The following is a 20,602-nucleotide window of genomic DNA, read 5'->3' on the forward strand; positions in this document are numbered from 1 at the left end:
GCAGCAGTGGGAGCTGCTGAAAAACCTCCAGCCGCTCAGCCCCTTGTGACGGGGCGTACACGTTAATTAACCGGAGTGGAGCGTTCTTGTACATTACGTCTGCTACGAGGAGGCGCCCGCCCACCACCTCCTTAACCTCGGAGACGGTGAAGTTGCCTCCCCGCAGCAGAATACCCAGGCCGGAGGAACGAGAGTCGTTTCTGCCCGACCAGATCGATGGCCCATGGGACCACCATCGTGACCATTGCCTGTAGGAGCTGAGGTGCGGTATCGCACACTCCTGCAGAAACAACAGGTCAGCTTTGACCTTGGCAAGGTAGTCCAAGGTCGCAACACACCGCGCAGTAGATTTAATGCTACGCACATTTATGGATACAATCTTTAAACCCATTTTAAAGCATTTATTCTCTTACCAAACCTGTTGTCTCTGAGAGTCCCAGACCTTTAGTCTGCTCCTTCATACCCGTAGTGTGCTCAAATTGCCTCACTTTGGATGGGCTGAGGAAATCCCCATTGGCAGTGTTCTGCTCGGGTGGCGTCTGGGGGTCCGTGCAGAGAGCGGGGTTTGAAATGACCTTTGTTGGAGAAGCTTCTCCAATCCTCTCCCCCTCTGGGGCATTGCTGCTCCCGGCTTCCCGGAGATGGGGTGCGCTGAGCGCCTCACTGCTCCCAGATTCCTGGGGCTGTGGTGCACTGGCCTCTTCGGGTTGTAGGCAAAGTTGGGGTGGGCTGGTCTCCTCATTGTCTCCAATGTTCTGGAGCTGGGGTGTCTCGTCCTCCAACTCCCTAGAGCTTTGCCGCTTCTTCTGTCGGTGCTGCCCTGGCACATTTTCATCTGAAGAGCTGCTGCCTTTGTCATCCGTGTCGGATGGGAGACGACTCTTGCCACTTGTCTGGGAAATGGCTTGGTTCCTTCTTAGCCCCTTCTTCCTTTTGGCTCTCTTCACCGTCTGCCACTCCCCCTACTGCTTTTCCACTGCTGCCTCCCCCTCCTCCATTGATTTGCTCTCCTGAGGAGTGGGAGGTTCAGGGGGCAGTGCTGTTGATTGGCTGTCTGTTGCCTCAATCTCTTCCTCCACCTTGTCTCTCTCTCTGTGTCCTCCTTTGTCCCATTGTTCTCCCTGGGAGCCTTGGTGGTTGGAGTGACACGAAGCATTTCTTCTGCTTCCCCCTCGTTGGCTTTGGCTGCCTGTGCATGAGTACGGCAGCGTTTGGGGCAGGTCCTGTAGAGGTGACCTGCCTCGCCACACAGGTTGCAGCACTTAGCCTGGTTGCAGTCTTTTGTCTGGTGCCCTTCCTGTTTGCAGTTCTTGCAGAGGACGGCGCTGCAGTTGGCCGCCACATGACCAGCCTTGCCGCATGAGTGACAAAGTTTGGGTTGCCCAGTGTAGACAAGGTAGCCACGGCTTCCCCCGATAGCGAATCTGGAAGGAGGGTGGAAGGTGGCTCCCTTACCGTCGGTCTTGAGCGTGACCTTAACCTGGTGCTTGCATGTCCAGATCCCCAAATCGTCTCTAACCTCGGTGCAGCTCCCAACCTTGTCGAAGTACCTGGTGAGGAAGGTGAGCACGTTGGCGACAGGGACGTAGGAGTTGTAAAGATGCACCGTCACCACCCAGTCCCGTTGCAACGGCAGAGCAAAGAGCGGCTCCACCGTCAGGATCTTCATCTCCGACAGGTCTCTCTTCTCCTCGAACACCTTCAGGAACTTGACGCAGGCTTCCACTCGCTTGAACGTCACATCGAAATATCCAGCGCTGGGGAAGTCTTGCAGGCAGTAGATCTCCGCAGCTTCAAATCCACACGCCTTTAACAGGATCCTCTTGATGAAGAAGGCCCGATCCATAGGTCCTCCTCCTTCGCTGTCCTTCACCGTGACTCGGACGGTGTTAGGTACCCCATGGTATGGGGTTCATTTGGTTATAGCATTTGCTTCACGACCTTGCCCTGGCAGAACCATGATCATGGTCGCTCCCCTGCCAGGTAAGTCTTCCCACTCTTCCCAGACTGCTTCACCGCAATGCTGACTGCAGGACACTCTTCCCAGACTTTTTTTTTTTGTAAAAATATACTTTATTCATAAAAAATCTTCAATCACATTCCAAACCATTTCAAAAACAACATTACAAGGGTACAATCCAGGTTACACTTTTACAAGATGTATCACCAGGTGCATCAGTACGAACAATATTACAATCATTTACAGCCTTTCATTTTGATCTGTACAGCCCGAGGGGCTCTAAACAGTTCCCAGTCTCTCGGTGCGCTGTGGTAGAAAGGTCTTAGACAGCGACCCTTCCCCATTGCGCCTTTGCGGCAGCTGCCCCAAGCTTTAGTGCGTCCCTCAGCACGTAGTCCTGGACTTTGGATTGTGCCAGTCCGCAACAATCGGTCGGGGACAACTCTTTGTGCTGGAAGACCAACAAGTTTCGGGCAGACCAAAGCGCCTCTTTCACCGAGTTGATGATCCTCCAGCTGCAGTTGATGTTTGTCTCGGTGTGTGTCCCTGGGAACAGCCCGTAGAGCACAGAGTCCTGTGTCACAGAACTGCTCGGGATGAACCTCGACAGCAACCACTGCATCTCTCTCCAGACTTTCTTTGCAAAGGCACAATCCACAAGGAGGTGAACAACGGTCTCTTCCCCACCACAGCCACCTCGAGGGCAACGTGCAGAGGGGGTGAGCCTCCTGGCGTGTAGGAAGGATCTGACGGGGAGGGCCTTTCTCACCACCAGCCAAGCTACGTCTTGGTGCTTGTTGGAAAGTTCTGGCGATGAGGCATTCTGCCAAATGACTTTGACAGTCTGCTCGGGGAACCATCCCACAGGGTCCACCCTCTCCTTTTCCCTCAGGGCCTCTAGGACGTTACGTGCTGACCACTGCCTGATGGACTTGTGGTCAAAGGTGTTTTTCTGCATAAATTTTTCCACCAGGGACAGGTGGTACGGCACGGTCCAACTACTTGGAGCGTTCCGCGGCAGCGTGGCCAGACCCATCCTTCGCAACACCGGGGACAGGTAGAACCTCAGCACGTAGTGACACTTGGTGTTTGCGTACTGAGGGTCTACGCACCGCTTGATGCAGCCGCACACAAAGGTGGCCATCAGTATGAGGGCGATGTTGGGCACGTTTTTTCCCCCTTTATCTAGAGGCTTGTACATCGCGTCCCTGCGGACACGATCCATTTTCGACCTCCAGATAAAGCGGAAGATGGCTCGAGTGATCGCCGTCGCGCAGGAGTGTGGAATGGGCCAGACCTGCGCCACGTACAGCAACAGCGAGAGTACCTCACACCTGATGACCAGGTTCTTACCCGCAATGGGGAGGGAGCGTCGCTCCCACATGCCCAGTTTCCTTTTCACCATAGCCACTCGCTCCTTCCAGTTTCTAACGCATGCCCCGGTCCCTCCGAACCATATCCCCAGCACCTTCAGGCCGTCAGCCCTGACAGTGAAGGGGACAAAGGATCGGTCAGCCCAGTTCCCAAAGAACATGGCCTCGCTCTTCCCACGATTTACCTTGGCTCCCGAGGCCAGTTCGAACTGGTCGCAGATGTGCATCAGTCTGCGCACCGACAGCGGATCCGAGCAGAAGACGGCGACGTCGTCCATGTACAGGGAGGCTTTTACCTGAGTGCCTCCACTGCCTGGGATCGTCACTCCTCTTATGCCCGGATCCTTCCTGATGGACTCGGCAAAGGGTTCTATGCAACACACGGAAAGGACAGGCGAGAGAGGACAGCCCTGCCTGACTCCAGATTTAATCGGAAAGCTATCTGTTTCCCACCCACACTCTTCCCAGACTTTTTTTTTTTTTTTTTTGACGGTTATAAGACTTTTATTTCAGAAAATCACTGTAGCTAGGTACAAAAACGCATCACAACTTAATCTATTTACTAACACCAGTATCCCAAATGCTTATCAAAACAAGTTAGCAGTTTGCTATAGTGTAGACATAATGAGGTCCCAGTGAATCCATTCTTAACTGTGGACACTCTGTAGTAAGGTGATGTTGTCCCCTTTCAGCATAACACGGCCCAATGGTTTTCTTGATTTTGATTTCATGTGAATTTCCTCTGCATCATCCAAAACAAGGTTCATATATTCATCAAATCCAATTATACAGCCTTCTATCCTCATGTTGACTTGCTCATATAACCATACTTGGATCCTGGATCAATTTTGAAGATATCTGAAAATAAGATTGATGGGCTGCACCATCACTTTCTGCACTTTCTGAGCCTGCCCGCGGTACGCCATGTCGCCGGCTCCGTCCCTACAGGAACAGCAGCGAGCACTCTTCCCAGACTGCTTCACTGTGATACTGACTGCAGGACACTCTTCCCAGACTGTTTCACTGTGATACTGACTGCAGGACACTCTTCCCAGACTGCTTCACTGTGATACTGACTGCAGGACACTCTTTCCAGACTCTGTGTTTGTGTATATAGAGAGGCTGATAAAGCTCAAGTTGTTTGATTTAAAGACTCTTAATAAGGTGCAGTGCCATTATTCAAAATGGAGAGAAGCAGAGATGATATTAATGCAAACAGCTTCATTGGCAGGGATTGCAAGTGTTACACATGTGATGATATGGGTATATTTTTATATTTCTGTGTTTATGTCTATATTTTGTTTAGGTAAGGATAAGCTGTGTCTGTGTGTGTCCAGGGTTAATCAAAGATGAGGTCGTTGGAGTCAGATTGTCTGTAGAATCTAATGGATGAAAGACTAAAGGTGTTATCTTTTCACATTTTTTAATGAGGCCTGAAATTAGCATTTGGGGATGAGTTTTGAAATTGATTTGTAGCTGTTGCATTTCAAAGGACTCTCAAAAGCTCAAAGGAACATTTGCATTTTACAGAAGATTCGTGAATAAACAGGGGCAGGCGTTTTAAATTTTTATTGACCCGAAATAGAGGTAAAATAGGAACATGAAAGGGAACCTGAATTTTCAAAAAAAATATTTAAAGACAACAGAGAACTAAGGTGGAAGGGGTGAAAAGACATTTATGAAAACAGGGTTTCAGCTGTTGTATTTGCTGTGGGGGGAGTCCCACTGAAGACCTTCTTCCTTAACCGAGGTTTTCCACCCACGGTAGTTGACAGGGCCCTCAACCGTGTCCGGCCCATCTCCCGCGCATCCGCCCTCACGTCTTCTCCCTCTCAGAAACATGATAGGGTCCCCCTTGTCCTCACTTATCACCCCACCCTCCGCATTCAAAGGATCATCCTCCGTCATTTCTGCCAACTCCAGCATGATGCCACCACCAAACACATCTTCCCTTCACCCCCCAGGCTGCATTCCGTAGGGATCGTTCCCTCCGCGACACTCTGGTCCACTCCTCCATCACCCCCTACTCCTCAACCCCCACCTACGGTACCTCCCCATGCAAACGCAAAATATGCAACACCTGCCCCTTCACTTCCTCTCTCCTCACCGTCCAAGGGCCCAAACACTCCTTTCAAGTGAAGCAGCATTTCACTTGCATTTCCCCCAACTTAGTCTACTGCATTCGTTGCTCCCAATGCGGTTTCCTCTACATTGGAGAGACCAAACGCAGACAGGGTGACCGCTTTGCAGAACACCTTCGGTCTGTCCACAAGCAATACCCAGACCTCCCTGTCGCTTGCCATTTTAACACTCCACCCTGCTGTCTTGCCCGCATGTCTGTCCTTGGCTTGCTGCATTGTTCCATTGAAGCTCAATGCAAACTGGAGGAACAGCACCTCATCTTCCGACTAGGCACTTTACAGCCTTCCGGACTGAATATTGAGTTCAACAACTTTAGATCTTGAACTACCTCCTCCATCCCCACCCCTTTTCTGATCCCCTTTTTTTCCAATAATTTATATAGATTTTTTTTTTCCCACCTATTTCCATTATTTTTAAATTTATTCCACCCATCGTTTATTTCACCCCACCCCCACTAGAGCTACCTTGCTTGTCCTGCTCCCCAATCTTAATTAGCACATTCTTTTAGATAATATCACCACCTTCAACACCTCTTTGTTCTTTTGTCTGTGACAGCTTTTGATTATCTCCTCCTATCACTGCTTGCTTGTCCCTACAACCACCACCACCCTCCCTTCTCCCCCCCCCCCTTAAACCAGTTTATATTTCACCCCTTTCCTATTTCTACTTAATTCTGTTGAAGGGTCATGAGGACTGGAAACATCAACTTTGCTCTTATCCGCCGATGCTGCCAGACCTGCTGAGTTTTTCCAGGTATTTCTGTTTTTGTTTTGGATTTCCAGCATCCGCAGTTTTTTGTTTTTATCCATTGAAGGCCAACTTTGGTGTTTTGGAGTATGCTGAAAAGCTGTGAAAATCTTTTAACTGAAGAGAGCAACTCAGTTTTGGGCCAGGAGAATACTTGTCCTGAGAAACAATTTGTTTTGAATTTTCCTTTGGAAAACCCACACCAGCATGGATTTGTTCAGGGAAGTCCTGATTGAACCTCTGTTTAAAGTGAAAGCAATTTCTCGGTTTGAGTAATATTTCCAGGATTTTATGGTTAAGAATCTATATGGGCTGTTGTCAAAAAGATAGTTTTATGGTGTACCTTTGATAAAGCATTTTGGGGATTATTTTATCAGATTTCTTCCTAGCTGTGTAAATCTTATCTTGTGTGTTTAAGGGCAGAATTTTTCACTGAGTGGGCGAGCGTGCGCCCAACCCGCTCGAGTGTAAAATAGTGCGTGATGACGTCAGGTGAGCATCCTGATGTCATCATGCACTCGCACGATATTTCGGTCAGTGCAGGAGTTGGAGCCGTGCACGCCATCAATTACGAGGCCAGTTAAGGCCATTAAAAAGGCAATTAAGCTAGATTTTACATTGCCTGTGTGATTTCAAGCTCGTTGCACAGGGAAAATGGGCAGGCAGGCAGCCAACAATTTGCTAAACTTCATCCAAGGGCAGGATAAAAAGCATCAGCAGCATTGCTACTGTGAGTAGTGAGGAGTTTTGGGGATAGTTTGCTGCTGGTTGCTTATTGGTACTTGGCAGCTTCATCTCTGTTCAGGGCTTCATTGTTAGCATTTCTAGGCTTCACTTCAGGACTTATTTGTGTCTTCAAGGCCCCCGGAGGATTCAGACAGTGTAGACCCTTCTAGGTATCAGACAGCCTTCCCTTACCCTGGTAATGGGGATTGTAGTCTCTGCTGGTGGCAGGTGGTGGCGTAGTGGTATTGTGACTGGACTGGTAATCCAAAGACCCAGGGTAATGACCTGGAAACCCGGGTTCAAATCTCACCACGGCAGATAGCGAAATTTGAATTCAATAAAAATTCTGGAATTAAAAGTCTAATGATGACCATGAAACTATTGTCGATTGTCATAAAAACCCATCTGGTTCACTAATGTTGTTTAGGGAAGGAAATCTGCCATCCTTACCTGATCTGGCTCCATGTGACTCCAGACCCACAGCAATGTGGTTGACTCTTAACATGCTGGCGATGCCCACATCCCATGAATGAATAAATGGTGTCCCAATGCAGCTTCCAGGGGAGGGACCTGCGGGAGGGCAGGCTTAAGGGCGCAGCAGGAAGTCCAAGGCGGAAGGGCCACAAAAGACGCCACTATCCTGCTGCCAGGGTTTACAGGCGGTGATGCAGCTACCTCAATATGTCCGAGGTGCAATGCTCAAAGAGGCTCCACCTCTCAAGGGAGACTGTGACCTCCATTTGCCAGATGATTGGGCCTGAGATCAGCTCCGATTGTGTGGGTGGACACCCCATGCCGGTAGATCTGAAGGCCCTCAACTTCTATGCCTCCAGCTCTTTCCAGGGGTCAGTGGGGGATCTGTGTGGAGTCTCCCAATCAGCTGTCCATAGTTGCATGAAGCTGGTGACAGAAGCTCTGTTCAGGTGGGTAATGACATTTATTCTTTACCATATGGATGAGGCCAATCAGGCTGAGCGAGCGAGCCAGAGGCTTTGCAGCGATTGCTGGATTCCCCCGCGTCCAGGATGCCATCGTCTGCGCACATGCGGCCATTAAGGTGCCAGCGGGTCAGCTGAGTGCCTTCGTCAACAGGAAGGGATTCCACTCCTTGAATGTGCAGAGAGTGTGTGATCGCAGGATGCATATTCTGCAAGTCTGTGTAAGGTACCCTGGCAGCTCCCATGATGCTTACATCTTGAGGCACTCCCAGGTGCTAAGGCTCTTCAGTGCTCCAGCCTGACTGGATGGATGGCTGCTGGGTGACGAGGGCTATCTGTTGAAAAGATGACTTATGACACCTCTCTGCCACCCAAGAACAGAGGCAGAGCTATGTTACAATAGCAGCCATGCCTCCACAATGGCGGTGGTAGAGAGGACCATAGGTCTTCTCAAGATGTGCTTCCGATGCCTGGACCATTCAGGGGGTGCACTACAATAATCCTCCAAAGTGGGTGTCACTGGATTGTGGTTGCATGCTGCATTCTCCACAATCTGACACTGGCAAGGGGGGACCCACTGGAGGAAGAGGACCTTGACACAGCTGCACAGGCCACAGAGGATAAATCCAGTCGTGAGTCAGAAGAGGAGCACAGTGCGGAGAATGCTGAGGGCTAGATGCAGACCTTGGTAACCTCCAGGGAGGCAGGTACACCAAGGACGCCTTGATCCAACGCTCCTTCAGCTAGGCTGCCAAAGATCTGCTTCCACCTCATGCCAGGGCTGCTGCCTCCATCCAGGATGTCTGAAATGACCCCTTCATTTGCACCCAAAGTCCACTCAATGCCTGTGCAATTACGTATCCAGTCACTCACGTCCCGCATTACATACTGGCGTACCCTGCACCAGAAAGACAAAAGGTGAAGCATACTCAGACCATCAAAACCAAAGCAAATTTAATGTTATTGTCACATTGAATGCATAATGATATTACCATTGCTGGTGTTGACGTCCACACCAGCAGAAATATAAACCAAACATAAATGAACAGAAAATCACCCGTGAACTGACCCTCTTGTGCTCATGGTGCCTTTAACTTACGTTTCTGAGTTCCATGTCTTGGTGCCCCCCCACCCCTGGCACTGACATTGGAGGCAGCCTGCTGACTGTGCTGTCTTGTTGGCCTTGATGACCTTGGCAGTCGTCCTCTGGCCAGTGGAGTCTGTGCTGGCCCCACCTGGGAGGGAGTGGCCAGTGCCATAGCTGGCATCTCCCCAGTCACCGGTGCCTCATCAGATGCCATGGTCACTGCCAGAGTGGCAGAGGAGCTGCTGCCGTCATCCAGGGCACCCTGAAAGGAGCCCGCAGAGACAACAAGCAGCTTGTGTGCCAACATGAAGTCGCTCTGGACCTCTCTGCTCACCATTGAAGGACGGGCACCAAGCTGGCATACTGGGTGCCTCATCCATCTCCCTCATTGGCACTGACCACCTGAGGTCATTGCCTATGTGAGAGCTGCAGGTCCGAGCACAACACCAGGAACCCCTGATTCTGTCCCTGGAGCTGCCTCTCCATGAGAGTCACCACTCAATGGAGGAGGCAGTGCGCTTGACCATGAGGGTCAACGCAGTGCTCATGCTCCACATGGACTCCTCCACAACAGAGACCATGGCACGCTGACCCTCATGGACCTTCGCCAGATCCTCCTGCACACCCTGCTGGACATCCAACATCTGCCGCCTAATGGATGACTCCAGAGGCTCATCAACTGCCTTCGACCCAGCATCGCCCTGGCCCCCAGCAGTCCTCCTACTGCCGGTGCCCTGGGCACTCTCTGCCTCCGCCTGCACCTCAAGCGAGTGTGAAGTGCCCTCACCAATGTGCACCAACATTCTAGCTGCCGATCTAATGCCCACCGAGGTGCTGGTGTTTGCGCTGGTGCTTGGTTCAGAGAGCGGGTGTGACGCAAGCCTGGTGGTCCTCCAGCGTCAGAGGTGGCCCTTCGGGATCCAGAGAGCAAGTGCGTGCTGGCGAATCTAAGGGAGAACAAGGACATGTCATTAGTTAAAGTCATCACACTGTCACTGTGCATGCCAGGCACCCTGGTGAGACAATGGAGATCTGCATCATGGTGCCACTGTCTTTCAATGATCAATGGGGACTCAGGTTTGAGGCTCCCATCAATGAAGAGACTACACGAGAATGGTTGCACAATCCGAAACTCTCACCTCCGTGCCCTGCACTCTTCCCTTCGCCTGGCACCCCCACCTCTCCATGCCTGGTTGCATGTGGAGTGTGCCAGCTTTCCAGCTCAAGGCCGTCCTGCTTGAACCTGGTCAACAGCAGCAGGTTGGGCAGGCTTCTGCCTGTACGTGACCTCTCTGATTGGTTATGGCTCGTCTTCTCCTGAAAGGACAGAGGACTATTGACTAGTCTGCTCTCTACCTGCTGCGACATTGCAGCCTGGCCAATCCCAGGAACACCTTTCAGGGCACATCCAAGTCGTGGCCCTCGAGCTGCAAGGCACTCAGCCCAAGCAACCAGGGTTTATCCCCTTGGCAGCTCTGGCATCATTGACAGTTGACACCTGACTCTAGCACCGCTGAGGTCCACAGGGGGACGGCAACACCTTGACACTTCTGCACTCTGACCCATGCCAACACGGTACTCACCTTTCCTGGGCGCAGCAGATCATTGAACCTCTTCCAGTACTGCACCCATGTGCACCACTTCATGGCTGCTAACCAGTGCCGCAACCTCCTTCCATGCCCTCTTTGTGAGGTCCTGTGGCCTCCTCCTCCCATCTCTGGGGATAAGGGTGTCCCTCCTGGCAGCCACCTCCTCCAGGAAGACCCCGAGGCACTCATTCGAAAAGTGGGGGGCCGAGTGCCTACCCGACCTGCCCTCCCGCCTGCCCTGTCCAGCTGCACTTGACTCCATAACTTGAATATTGAAAATTCAGAGGAGACATTCTTCCGTGGCAGCCTTGAATGGGCTGCCTGTGCCATTTTTAAACTGGCCGATGCATTGCCATTGGACCCAGCGGCCTACAGGTACCCACCCCTGCCTGCCCCTTCCCGACCATTGGGAAGCCACATTTCACATTGGGTGGGCCTTAATTGACCTGCCAGCATGAAATTACGGTCGTGGGCCGACCGCAGGTGGCGGCCCATTTCCCGTCCGATGCCGGGCCCGCCCGCCGACCTGAAAATTGAAGAGACAGGACCTGTATTCTCTAGAGTTTCAAAGAATGAGAAGTGATCTCATTAAAACTTACAAAATTCTTACTCGGTGTGACAGGGTAGATGCGGATAGGATGCTTCCCTTGGCTGGTGAGTCTAGAACCAGGGGACACAGTGTCAAAATCAGGCGAAGGCAGTTTAAGACTGAGATGAGGAGGAATTCCTTCACTCAGAGGGTGGTGAATCTTTGGAAGTCTCTACCCCAGAGGGCTGTGGAAGCTCAATCAGTGAGCATGACCAAGACAGAAATCAACAGATTTCTGTAGACTATTGACATCAAGGGATCTGGAGACAGTGGGGGAAAATGGCGTAGATGTTGATGATCAGCCATGATCTGTTTGAATGGCAGAGCAGGCTCAATGGGCCGAATGACCTACTCCTGTTCCTGTGTTCCTACGTTTCTGACACACACACAACCACCACCACCCGCGTATCCCCCCTACCCCTGACCCAGGGGTAGAAAGAAATAAAACTCTGCAGAGTATCAGATCTTAAAACTTGTATAAGTAAATAGTAAAGTCAGGAAAAAAGATCACAGATTGTCCGGATGCTTATTTACGGCTGAAGAGTCACTTTCCACAGTCTCTGCTGGTACTTGGGTTTCTCACTTAAACACTCATTCTGCAGGCGCGGCTGATTGATTCTCTTTTTTCTTGAAGACAGTGGTGTTGATTCAGAATCCTCTTTTATGAACTCTTCATTTGTAGCAATGAGTTCTTCTGATGGGTTTTCAAATCACAAATAGCTCAGCTTTGATGAATGATGTTTCAGAGAAAGAGAGAAGGGGTAAGGCTGTTGCCCCTTCTTTCCCTGTTGCAGTCTCTCTCTCTTAGTTCAAATCCAGTATATTTTACACCCAAGAGCTGGGTCACGTGACCTCTCTCTGGTTTCAATCTTAGCCACTGTCTCTGAGAGCTCCGTGGATTCTGTGTTTCCATAAAGTAGCTTGTGTCCTTCGCAAATGCAACATAGTAGATGCTGTTGGCCAGTGTCCTTTGCTTAGCAAACATGTTCTTTTGAAAAAATCCAGGCCATGACATTATAAATTAATATTCTATATAACACATCTTCATAACGATTCTGAGTCAATAACTGCAAAAAGAAACTGGTCATATATCTGCTTGGGAACAGGACTGAAGGTTTTAGGAATAGATATTGGTCCTTTTCCATCTGCAGTCTCCTCCCTTGTGTAAAATCTGAACTCTTCATCCACAGATGGTATCAAGAATGAGTGACCCCTGCTCAGCTTGCTGCTTGTCGGCTTTCTCCAAAGACCATCTGATTGATGTCCTTTGTTTAATGCCAGACTGTCACACACTGACTGCAGGATGTTAATCTTTCTTCACTGGAGTAGGGAATCGATGTTAGACCCAAAGCAAGATTTACAGGACAGTCACTGTGAATTAACTCCATGTTACTAATTATGTAATTTCTCCCACAATGAATCAGGGACTGGAGACCACTTCATTAAAACTCCAGTCTTGTGAGTGACGGGATTGAGAAAACAATTACATTAAAAGGGGAGGATATGGTTTTTCCACTAGAGAAGCCATTATTCACAGCCCATCTCAGTGTTTGCAACTTGGAGCTGTTTTGTCAACATTTAAGTTATTCTCAGTGCCACACAGTTTTGCAATTTGTGTCAAGAATGCCTGAAATTATGTCAAAGAAATCTAAATATTCACTTAATTTGGTTTGCTAGGATGTGGTATTGATGAGGGCATTGAGAGACATGAATCTTCCAAAGTTTGTCTTCGAGGATGTTCCCCTCTTCTTGGGCCTCATCTCTGACTTATTTCCTGGCCTGGACTGCCCTCGTGTCCGTTACCCAGATTTCAATGATGCAGTAGAACAGGCGCTTGCGGACAACCATTATATTATATTGCCAGTACAGGTAAAGACATTTACTAGTATATCCCTTTAGATTGTGTGTTTTTAAAACTGTGTTGGCAATTTAAAAATTACACCATGCTCATACTATAGAAGACATTGTGATTAACACTGTTCTCAAAGTGGCTTAATGAGCCTGTGTTAAGATTGCATAGAACAAGCTTGGTACAAGTGCATTAAGTAATTCTATAAGATTGGTGGTAGAGGTGCTTAAAACCATGAAGGGCTTGAAAGAATAAATAGGAAGAAACTGTCTCTGCTGGCAATAGGGTCAGAAACCAAAGGACACAAATTTAAGTTGATTGGCAAAAGAACCAAAGGGGAGATGAGATAACCATTTCTTACGCAATGAGGTATTATGATCTGAAACACATTGCCAAGAGCAATCTTCACCCAGGAATTGGATAAGTCCATGAAAGGAAGAATTTATAGGGATATGGGACACAAGAAGGGGAGTGTGATTAATTGGACAGCTCTTTCAAATGGAGAATAGGCAGAAAACAGCTGCACAAACCTTATTATAAAACTCTTGATTCCATAACAAATAACAGTGGTTGATTTTAAAGGAGGCGTGAATATGTTCATTCTGCTGTGACTTTTTAAAATAATGACCCCCTTTTAAAATAGTGGAAAAGGTTAACAGGTTAGGAAAGTGTTGGCCCGTTGAAGCAGGCATCATGGTGGGAGGGGCCTGGAGAATTGGGGGGAGTACCTACATCCGATTCCTGACGTTGGGAAACCTGCCTTCTATTTAATTGGGGGCAGGAAGGATCTGACATTGGAAACTCTTTCGAGTTATCAACAATCACAGATTGCAACTCTTTCGAGTACAATCACAGTTCTTGGTTTCCGGGAGTGGGACATGAACCCACAACCCTCTGATTCAAAGGCGAGGGTGCTATGAACTGAGCCACAGCCTGTTGGTGGCTGGATGTCAATTAGGCTCATTAATGAGCCATTTAAAGCCAATTATCCCTGAACCTACCCGGATTTAATGGTGGCACAGCAATTTAACAGACTCGTATGGCTCTCCTGTGGCTCCCAAAGGCCGTCCATCAAACACTATCGGGTTTGCCTGTGGCCTGGTATGGGGGTGGTACGAACAGGTGATGTGGCCCCTCAATGACAGGCACCCAGTGCCTGATCAAGGGAAGGTTAGGGAGGGGAGTGGCTGCTGAAAGCCATTCACCTGCCCTTGCATCTGACCCACCTTCCACCCCTTTGCCAGTGACTCCCTCTCTGCGACCCCCATCCCTCCCACACTCGCCAATGGGGAGGGATCCGCACCCACTCTTACCAGTAATAGTAATTTCTTAACTATGAAATTGTCAATGCTTTCACTCCAATGCTTGTCTACTCCCCCTTCCTCCCTGTAGATGAATAGCATAGGGGAAGATTTTTTTATTTTTTTTTATTCATTCACAGGATGTGGGCTTTGCTGGCTGGGCCAGCATTTATTGCCCATCCCTATTTGCCCTTGAGAAGGTGGTGGTGAGCTGTCTTCTTGAACCACTGCAGTCCATGTGGTGTAGGTACACCCACAGTGCTCTCAGTGCAGGGAGTTCCAGGATTTTGACCCAGCGACAGTGAAAGAACGGTAATATATTTCCAAGTCAGGATAGTGAGTGACTTGGAGGGAACTTCCAGGTGGCGCTGTTCCCATCTATCCGCTGCCCTTGTCCTTCTAGGTGATAGCGGTTGTGGGTTTGGAAGGTGCTGTCTAAGAGCGTTGGTGAATTCCTGCAGTGTATCTTGTAGATGGTACTCACTGCTGCTACTGTGCGTCAGTTGTGGAGGGAGTGAATATTTGTGGATCTGGTGCCAATCTAGCGGACTGCTTTGTCCTGGACGGTGTCCAGCTTCTTGAGTGTTTTGGGAGCTGCACTCATCCAGGCAAGTGGGGAGTATTCCATCACATTCCTGACTTGTGCTTTGTAAATGGTGGACAGGCTTTGGGGAGTCAGGAGGTGAGTTACTTGTCACACGATCCCTAGCCTTTCCTACACAAGAGGAGGCAGCAAGAGCAAATTGGATCAGATACATTTCTAAACTTAACAGAGCTAAATTCATTGTGAGCCTGGAAAGCCTGAAATAAGTCAGGTGGCTCCATCTACCTACTCAGGTAATTATAAAAGATATCCTGGGGTTATATTTCTATGGGTGCTTACCTGACCCAGCAACTTAACTTCAGTGGACAAGCAGGAGAATGCTCCTTTGAAATTCTACTCTCTTCATAAGAACATAAGAAATAGGAATAGGAGTAGAACATTCGGCCCCTCGAGCCTGCTCCGCCATTCAATAAGATCATGGCTGATCCTCTTGTGTTTCGATTTCCACATTCCCATCTAACCTTTGATTCCCTTGCCTAACAAGAATCTATCTAGATAAAAAGCTACTGCGGATGCTGGAAATCCAAAACAAAACAAAAACAGAATTACCTGGAAAAACTCAGCAAGTCTGGCAGCATCGGCGGAGAAGAAATCAGTTAACGTTTCGAGCCTTCATGGCCCTTCGGCAGAACTGCAGCATAGTTTCAACAAGGGAGAAATATAAATTGGTTTAAGGTGGGTGGGGGGGCGGGGGGAAGAGACACATTGAGGGTGTGGTGTGAGCAGATAATCAAAAGATGTCACAAACAAAAGGGTCAAAGAGGTGTTGAAGGTGGTGGTCTTTGTCTGAGAAAAGTGCTAATTAAGAATGGAAAACAGGATATTCAAAGTACAGCTCTAGTGGGGGTGGGGTGGAAAGACTAAAGGTTTTAGTTTTAGATTTAAAAATAATTGAAATAGGTGGGGAAAGAAGAATCTATATAAATTATTGAAAAAAAGCGGGTGGGGGGGGGAAAAGAAACGGGGTGGGGATGGGGGGAGGGGGAGTTTAAGATCTAAAGTCGTTGAATTCAATATTCAGCCCAGAGGGCTGTAAAGTGCCTAGTCGGAAGATGAGGTGCTGTTCCTCCAGTTTGCGTTGGGCTTCACTGGAACAATGCAGCAAGCCAAGGACAGACATGTTGGCAAGAGAACAGGGTGGAGTGTTAAAATGGCAAGCGACAGGGAGGTTTGGGTCTTTCTTGCGGACAGACCGCAGGTGTTCCACAAAACTGGGCGACCGTTTTGCGGAACACCTGCGGTCTGTCCGCAAGAAAGACCCAAACCTCCCTGTCGCTTACCATTTTAACACTCCACCCTGTTCTCTTGCCAACATGTCTGTCCTTGGCTTGCTGCATTGTTCCAGTGAAGCCCAACGCAAACTGGAGGAACAGCACCTCATCTTCCGACTAGGCACTTTACAGCCCTCTGGGCTGAATATTGAATTCAACGACTTTAGATCTTAAACTCCCCCTCCCCCCATCCCCACCCAGTTTCTTTTCCCCCCCCACCTGCTTTTTTTCAATAATTTATATAGATTCTTCTTTCCCCACCTATTTCCATTATTTTTAAATCTAAAACTAAAACCTTTAGTCTTTCCACCCCACCCCCACTAGAGCTGTACTTTGAATATCCTGTTTTCCATTCTTAATTAGCACTTTTCTCAGACAAAGACCACCACCTTCAACACCTCTTTGACCCTTTTGTCTGTGACATCTTTTGATTATCTGCTCACACCACACCCTCAATGTGTCTCTTCCCCCCGCCCCCCACCCACCTTAAACCAATTTATATTTCTCCCTTGTTGAAACTATGCTGCAGTTCTGCCAAAGGGCCATGAAGGCTCGAAACGTTAACTGATTTCTTCTCCGCCGATGCTGCCAGACTTGCTGAGTTTTTCCAGGTAATTCTGTTTTTGTTTTGTTAAGAATCTATCTAGCTCTGCCTTAAAAATATTCAATGACCCCGTCTCCATCATCTTCTGAGGCAGAGAATTCCAAAGTCGCACAACCCTCTGAGAGAAAATATTTCTTCTCACCTCTGTCCTAAAAGGGCGACCCCTAATTTTAAAACAGTGCCCCCTACTTCTGGGCTCACCCACAAGAAGAAACATCCTTTCGACGTCCACCTTGTCAAGGCTGTTCAGGATCTTGTACACTTCAGTCAAGTCACCCCTCACTCTTCTAAACTCCAGCGGAAACAATAGGGGGGTTATATTTGCTACTTTCCAATCTGATGGAACCTTTCCAGAATCTAGCGAATTTTGGAAAATTAACACCACCTCATCGATCACCTCATTAGCCACCTCTTTTAAGACCCTAGGATGTAGTCCATTGGGACCCGGAGACTTGCCAGCCCACAGCTCCATCAATTTATTCAGTACCATTTCCCTAGTGATTTCAATTTCACCAAGTTCCTTTCTCCTGTTCACCTCCTGATTTGCAGCTATTACTGGAATGTTTTTTGTATCCTCTGTAGTGAACACAGAAGCAAAATATTTGTTCATTTCTTCCACCATTTCCTGATTATCTACTATTAACTCCCCACTGTCACTCTCTAGAGGACCAACACTCGCTTTACTTACTCTTTTCCTTTTAAGCACCTGTAGAAACTCTTGCTATCCATTTTTACATTTGTAGCTAGCTTCCTCTCATACTCTAATTTTTTTTTCCTGATTAACCTTTTAGTCATTTTCTGCTATTCTTTATATTTTCTCCAATCATCTGTCCTGCCACTCGTCTTTGCGGAGTTGTATGCTTTTTTCTTAAGTTAACATGCCTAGTTAACCATGGATGGTGGGTCCTTCCCTCAGAATTTTTTTTAATAGTAGGAATGCACTGTATCTGAATACTCTGAAATATCCCCATAAATGTCTGCCACTGCTTCTCTATTGACCTATCCTCTGGCCTACTTTCCCAGTTCACTTCAGCTAGCTCAGCTTTCATCCCCACATAGTTGTCCTTATTTAAGTTTAAGATACCAGTCTTGGACCCACTCTTCTCCCTTTCAAACTGGATGTAAAATTCAATCGTATTGTAGACGCTGCTACCTCGGGGTGCTTTTACTCTGAGGTCATTAATTAATCCTGTCACATTACACAATACCAAATCTAATATAACCTGCTCTCTGGTTGGTTCCAGAACATGCTGCTCTAAGAAACTATCTCAAAAGCATTCTAAGAACTCCTCATCCAGGCTACTACTGCCAATCTGATTTTCCCAGTTTATGTGTAGATTAAAATCACCCATGATTATTGCCGTCCCTTTTTCACAAGCACACAATATTTTCTCTTGAATACTTTGTCCTACACTGTGGCTACTGTTAAGGGGCCTGTAGACCACTCCCACTAATGACATTTTCCCCCTACTATCCCTCATCTCCACCTAAATCGATCCTACATCCTGATCTCCTGAAGCAAGGTCATCTCTAAGTATTGCACCAGTGTCCTCTTTGTTTAACAGTGCTACCCCTCCACCTTTACCGAGCTTCCTATTCTTCTTGAATTTCACGAAGCCCTCAATATTAAGGACCAAATCATTGTTGTCCTGCAGCCACGTCTCCATAATTGCTATCAGATCATATTTATTTAATTTAATGTGGGCCATCAATTCATTTACTTTAATGTGGGCCATCAATTCATTTACTTTGTCATGAATGCTCCATCCATTCAGATAGAGAGCCTTCAGTTTTGTCTTTTTGTTACCCTTGTAACATCTAGTCTTTACTGTTGATGTATTCTTAGGTTTTTTTCTCTCTGTCCCTTCCTGCCATTCTCTGACCCTCATTTCTCATATTACTATTTTGCCCTCCTGTCTTGACTCTACACCTTGAATTGCTACCTCTACCCAAGCTTGATTCCTCAGCCCTCTTGTTCAGTTTAAAGCCCTCTCTACTTCCCTAGTTATGCGATTTGCAAGGACACTCATCCCAGCACGGTTCAGGTGTAAACAGTCCCAACCGTACAGCCCCCTCTTTCCCCAGTACTGATGCCAGTGCCCCACAAACCGGAACCCACTTCTCCCACACCCGTCTTTGAGCCAAGCATTTGTCACTCTAATCTTATTTGCCCTATGCCAATTTTCACTTGGCTCAGGTAATAATCCAGAGATGATTACCTTTAAGGTTCTGCTTCTTAATTTGGTACCTAGCTCCTCATACTGACTTTGCAGAACTTCTTTCCTAGTTCTCCCTATGTCATTGGTACCTACATGGACCACGACAACTGGGTCTTCCCCCTCCCACTGCAAGTCCCTCTCCAGCCCTGAGCAGATGGCACCGGGCAGGCAACACAGCCATCTGGACTCTCGCTCTTTGCTGCAGAGAACGGTGTCAATCCCCCTCACTATACTATCCCCTACTACCATTACATTCCTTTTTCCTCCCCCTGTTTGAACGGCTTCCTGTACCACAGTGCCATGGCCAGCCAGCTCATCCACCTCACAGACTTTGCTTTCATCCACATAGGTTTTGAGCACCTCAAACCTGTTTGACAATTGCAAAGCCCGAGGCTCCTCCCCTACTGTCTGCTCGGTCCCATTATCTGCCTCACTGACAATCACATCCTCCTGTCCCTCAGTGTTGACCAAAACAGATGACCCTCTCCTAAGAGGTCTCCTAACAAAGTATCCAGGTATTTCTCCTCCTCCCTTATGTTGCGCAGTTTGCATTTCGGCTTCCACATCAATAATCCTGATCTAGAAATCCTCAAGCTGCTTACACTTCCTGCAGACATGTTTGTCATGGATCGCCTTGATGTCCAAAAGCTCCCACATCTCACAGCTGCAACATAACACCTGACCTGCCATTCTAACTTGTGTTATTTAGTTAATTTACTTTAATTACTTTCTTCCTATGTATGCTACAATTTACTGTGTTTATTGAATGCTAGTACCACTGCCAACTAAAGGTTATATGCTTCTTAACTATAAGCTATGTGTTTTAGATGTTTAAATTGCGTTATTTTTATTGCTTTTTTAAAATCATTATTGTTTGATTTTAATTTTAAAGTTTTCAAATTTTAGTTTATTATTTTAAAGTTTTAGTTCTTTTTATTTATAGATCTTTCTGAACTCGCCTGTCCTAAGCTGATTTCTCACACACTGCCCTTTAGACTGAGCACTTACCGGCCAAACAACTTACTAGCTTCCTGTGACCTCACAGTTGCTTTTTTTCTCCTGGACTGTGTCCATTTCAAACTGAAGTCCCCGTCGCTCTCCGTGTCCTTTTCAAACTGAAGTCCCCGCCGCTCTCTGTGTCCTTTTCAATCTGAAGTCCCCGCCACTCTCCGTGTCCTTGTCAAACTGAAGTCCCCGCTGCTCTCTGCACCCATTTCAAACTGAAGTCCCTGCTGCTCTCCGCACCCATTTCAAACTGAAGTCCCCGCCGCTCTCTGCACCCATTTCAAACTGAAGTCCCCGCCGCTCTCCGTGTCCTTTTCAAACTGAAGTCCCCGCCGCTCTCCGCACCCATTTCAAACTGCAGTCCCCGTCGCTCTCCGCACCCATTTCAAACTGAAGTCCCCGCCGCTCTCCGCACCCGTTTCAAACTGAAGTCCCCGCCGCTCTCTGCACCCATTTCAAACTGAAGTCCCCGCCGCTCTCCGTGTCCTTTTCAAACTGAAGTCCCCGCTGCTCTCCGTGTCCTTTTCAAACTGAAGTCCCTGTCGCTCTCCGCACCCATTTCAAACTGAAGTCCCTGCCGCTCTCCGCACCCATTTCA

The 20,602-nt window shown here is 48.1% G+C and overlaps 3 protein-coding genes across 3 annotated transcripts in view; 1 reads left to right on the forward strand and 2 right to left on the reverse strand.

The window, feature by feature from the left end:
• eif2b1 (eukaryotic translation initiation factor 2B, subunit 1 alpha) overlaps positions 1-20,602 on the reverse strand; it is a 1,065,098-nt gene that overhangs the window by 330,581 nt on the left and 713,915 nt on the right. The gene's annotated exons all lie outside the window — the stretch shown is intronic.
• dnah10 (dynein axonemal heavy chain 10) overlaps positions 1-20,602 on the forward strand; it is a 350,590-nt gene that overhangs the window by 165,333 nt on the left and 164,655 nt on the right. The window contains 1 exon segment of the mRNA XM_078554603.1: positions 12,829-13,020. Within this exon segment, the coding sequence (XP_078410729.1) occupies positions 12,829-13,020 (192 nt within the window).
• On the reverse strand, positions 3,804-4,288 carry LOC144687962 (small nuclear ribonucleoprotein E-like). Its single transcript, XM_078554618.1, is given in 1 exon segment — positions 3,804-4,288. A coding segment is annotated over 1 exon segment (279 nt). The 5' UTR covers positions 4,260-4,288; the 3' UTR covers positions 3,804-3,980.

Source organism: Cetorhinus maximus, chromosome 12 (genome assembly GCF_964194155.1).
Source record: "Cetorhinus maximus chromosome 12, sCetMax3.hap1.1, whole genome shotgun sequence".
Lineage (NCBI taxonomy): Eukaryota > Metazoa > Chordata > Chondrichthyes > Lamniformes > Cetorhinidae > Cetorhinus > Cetorhinus maximus.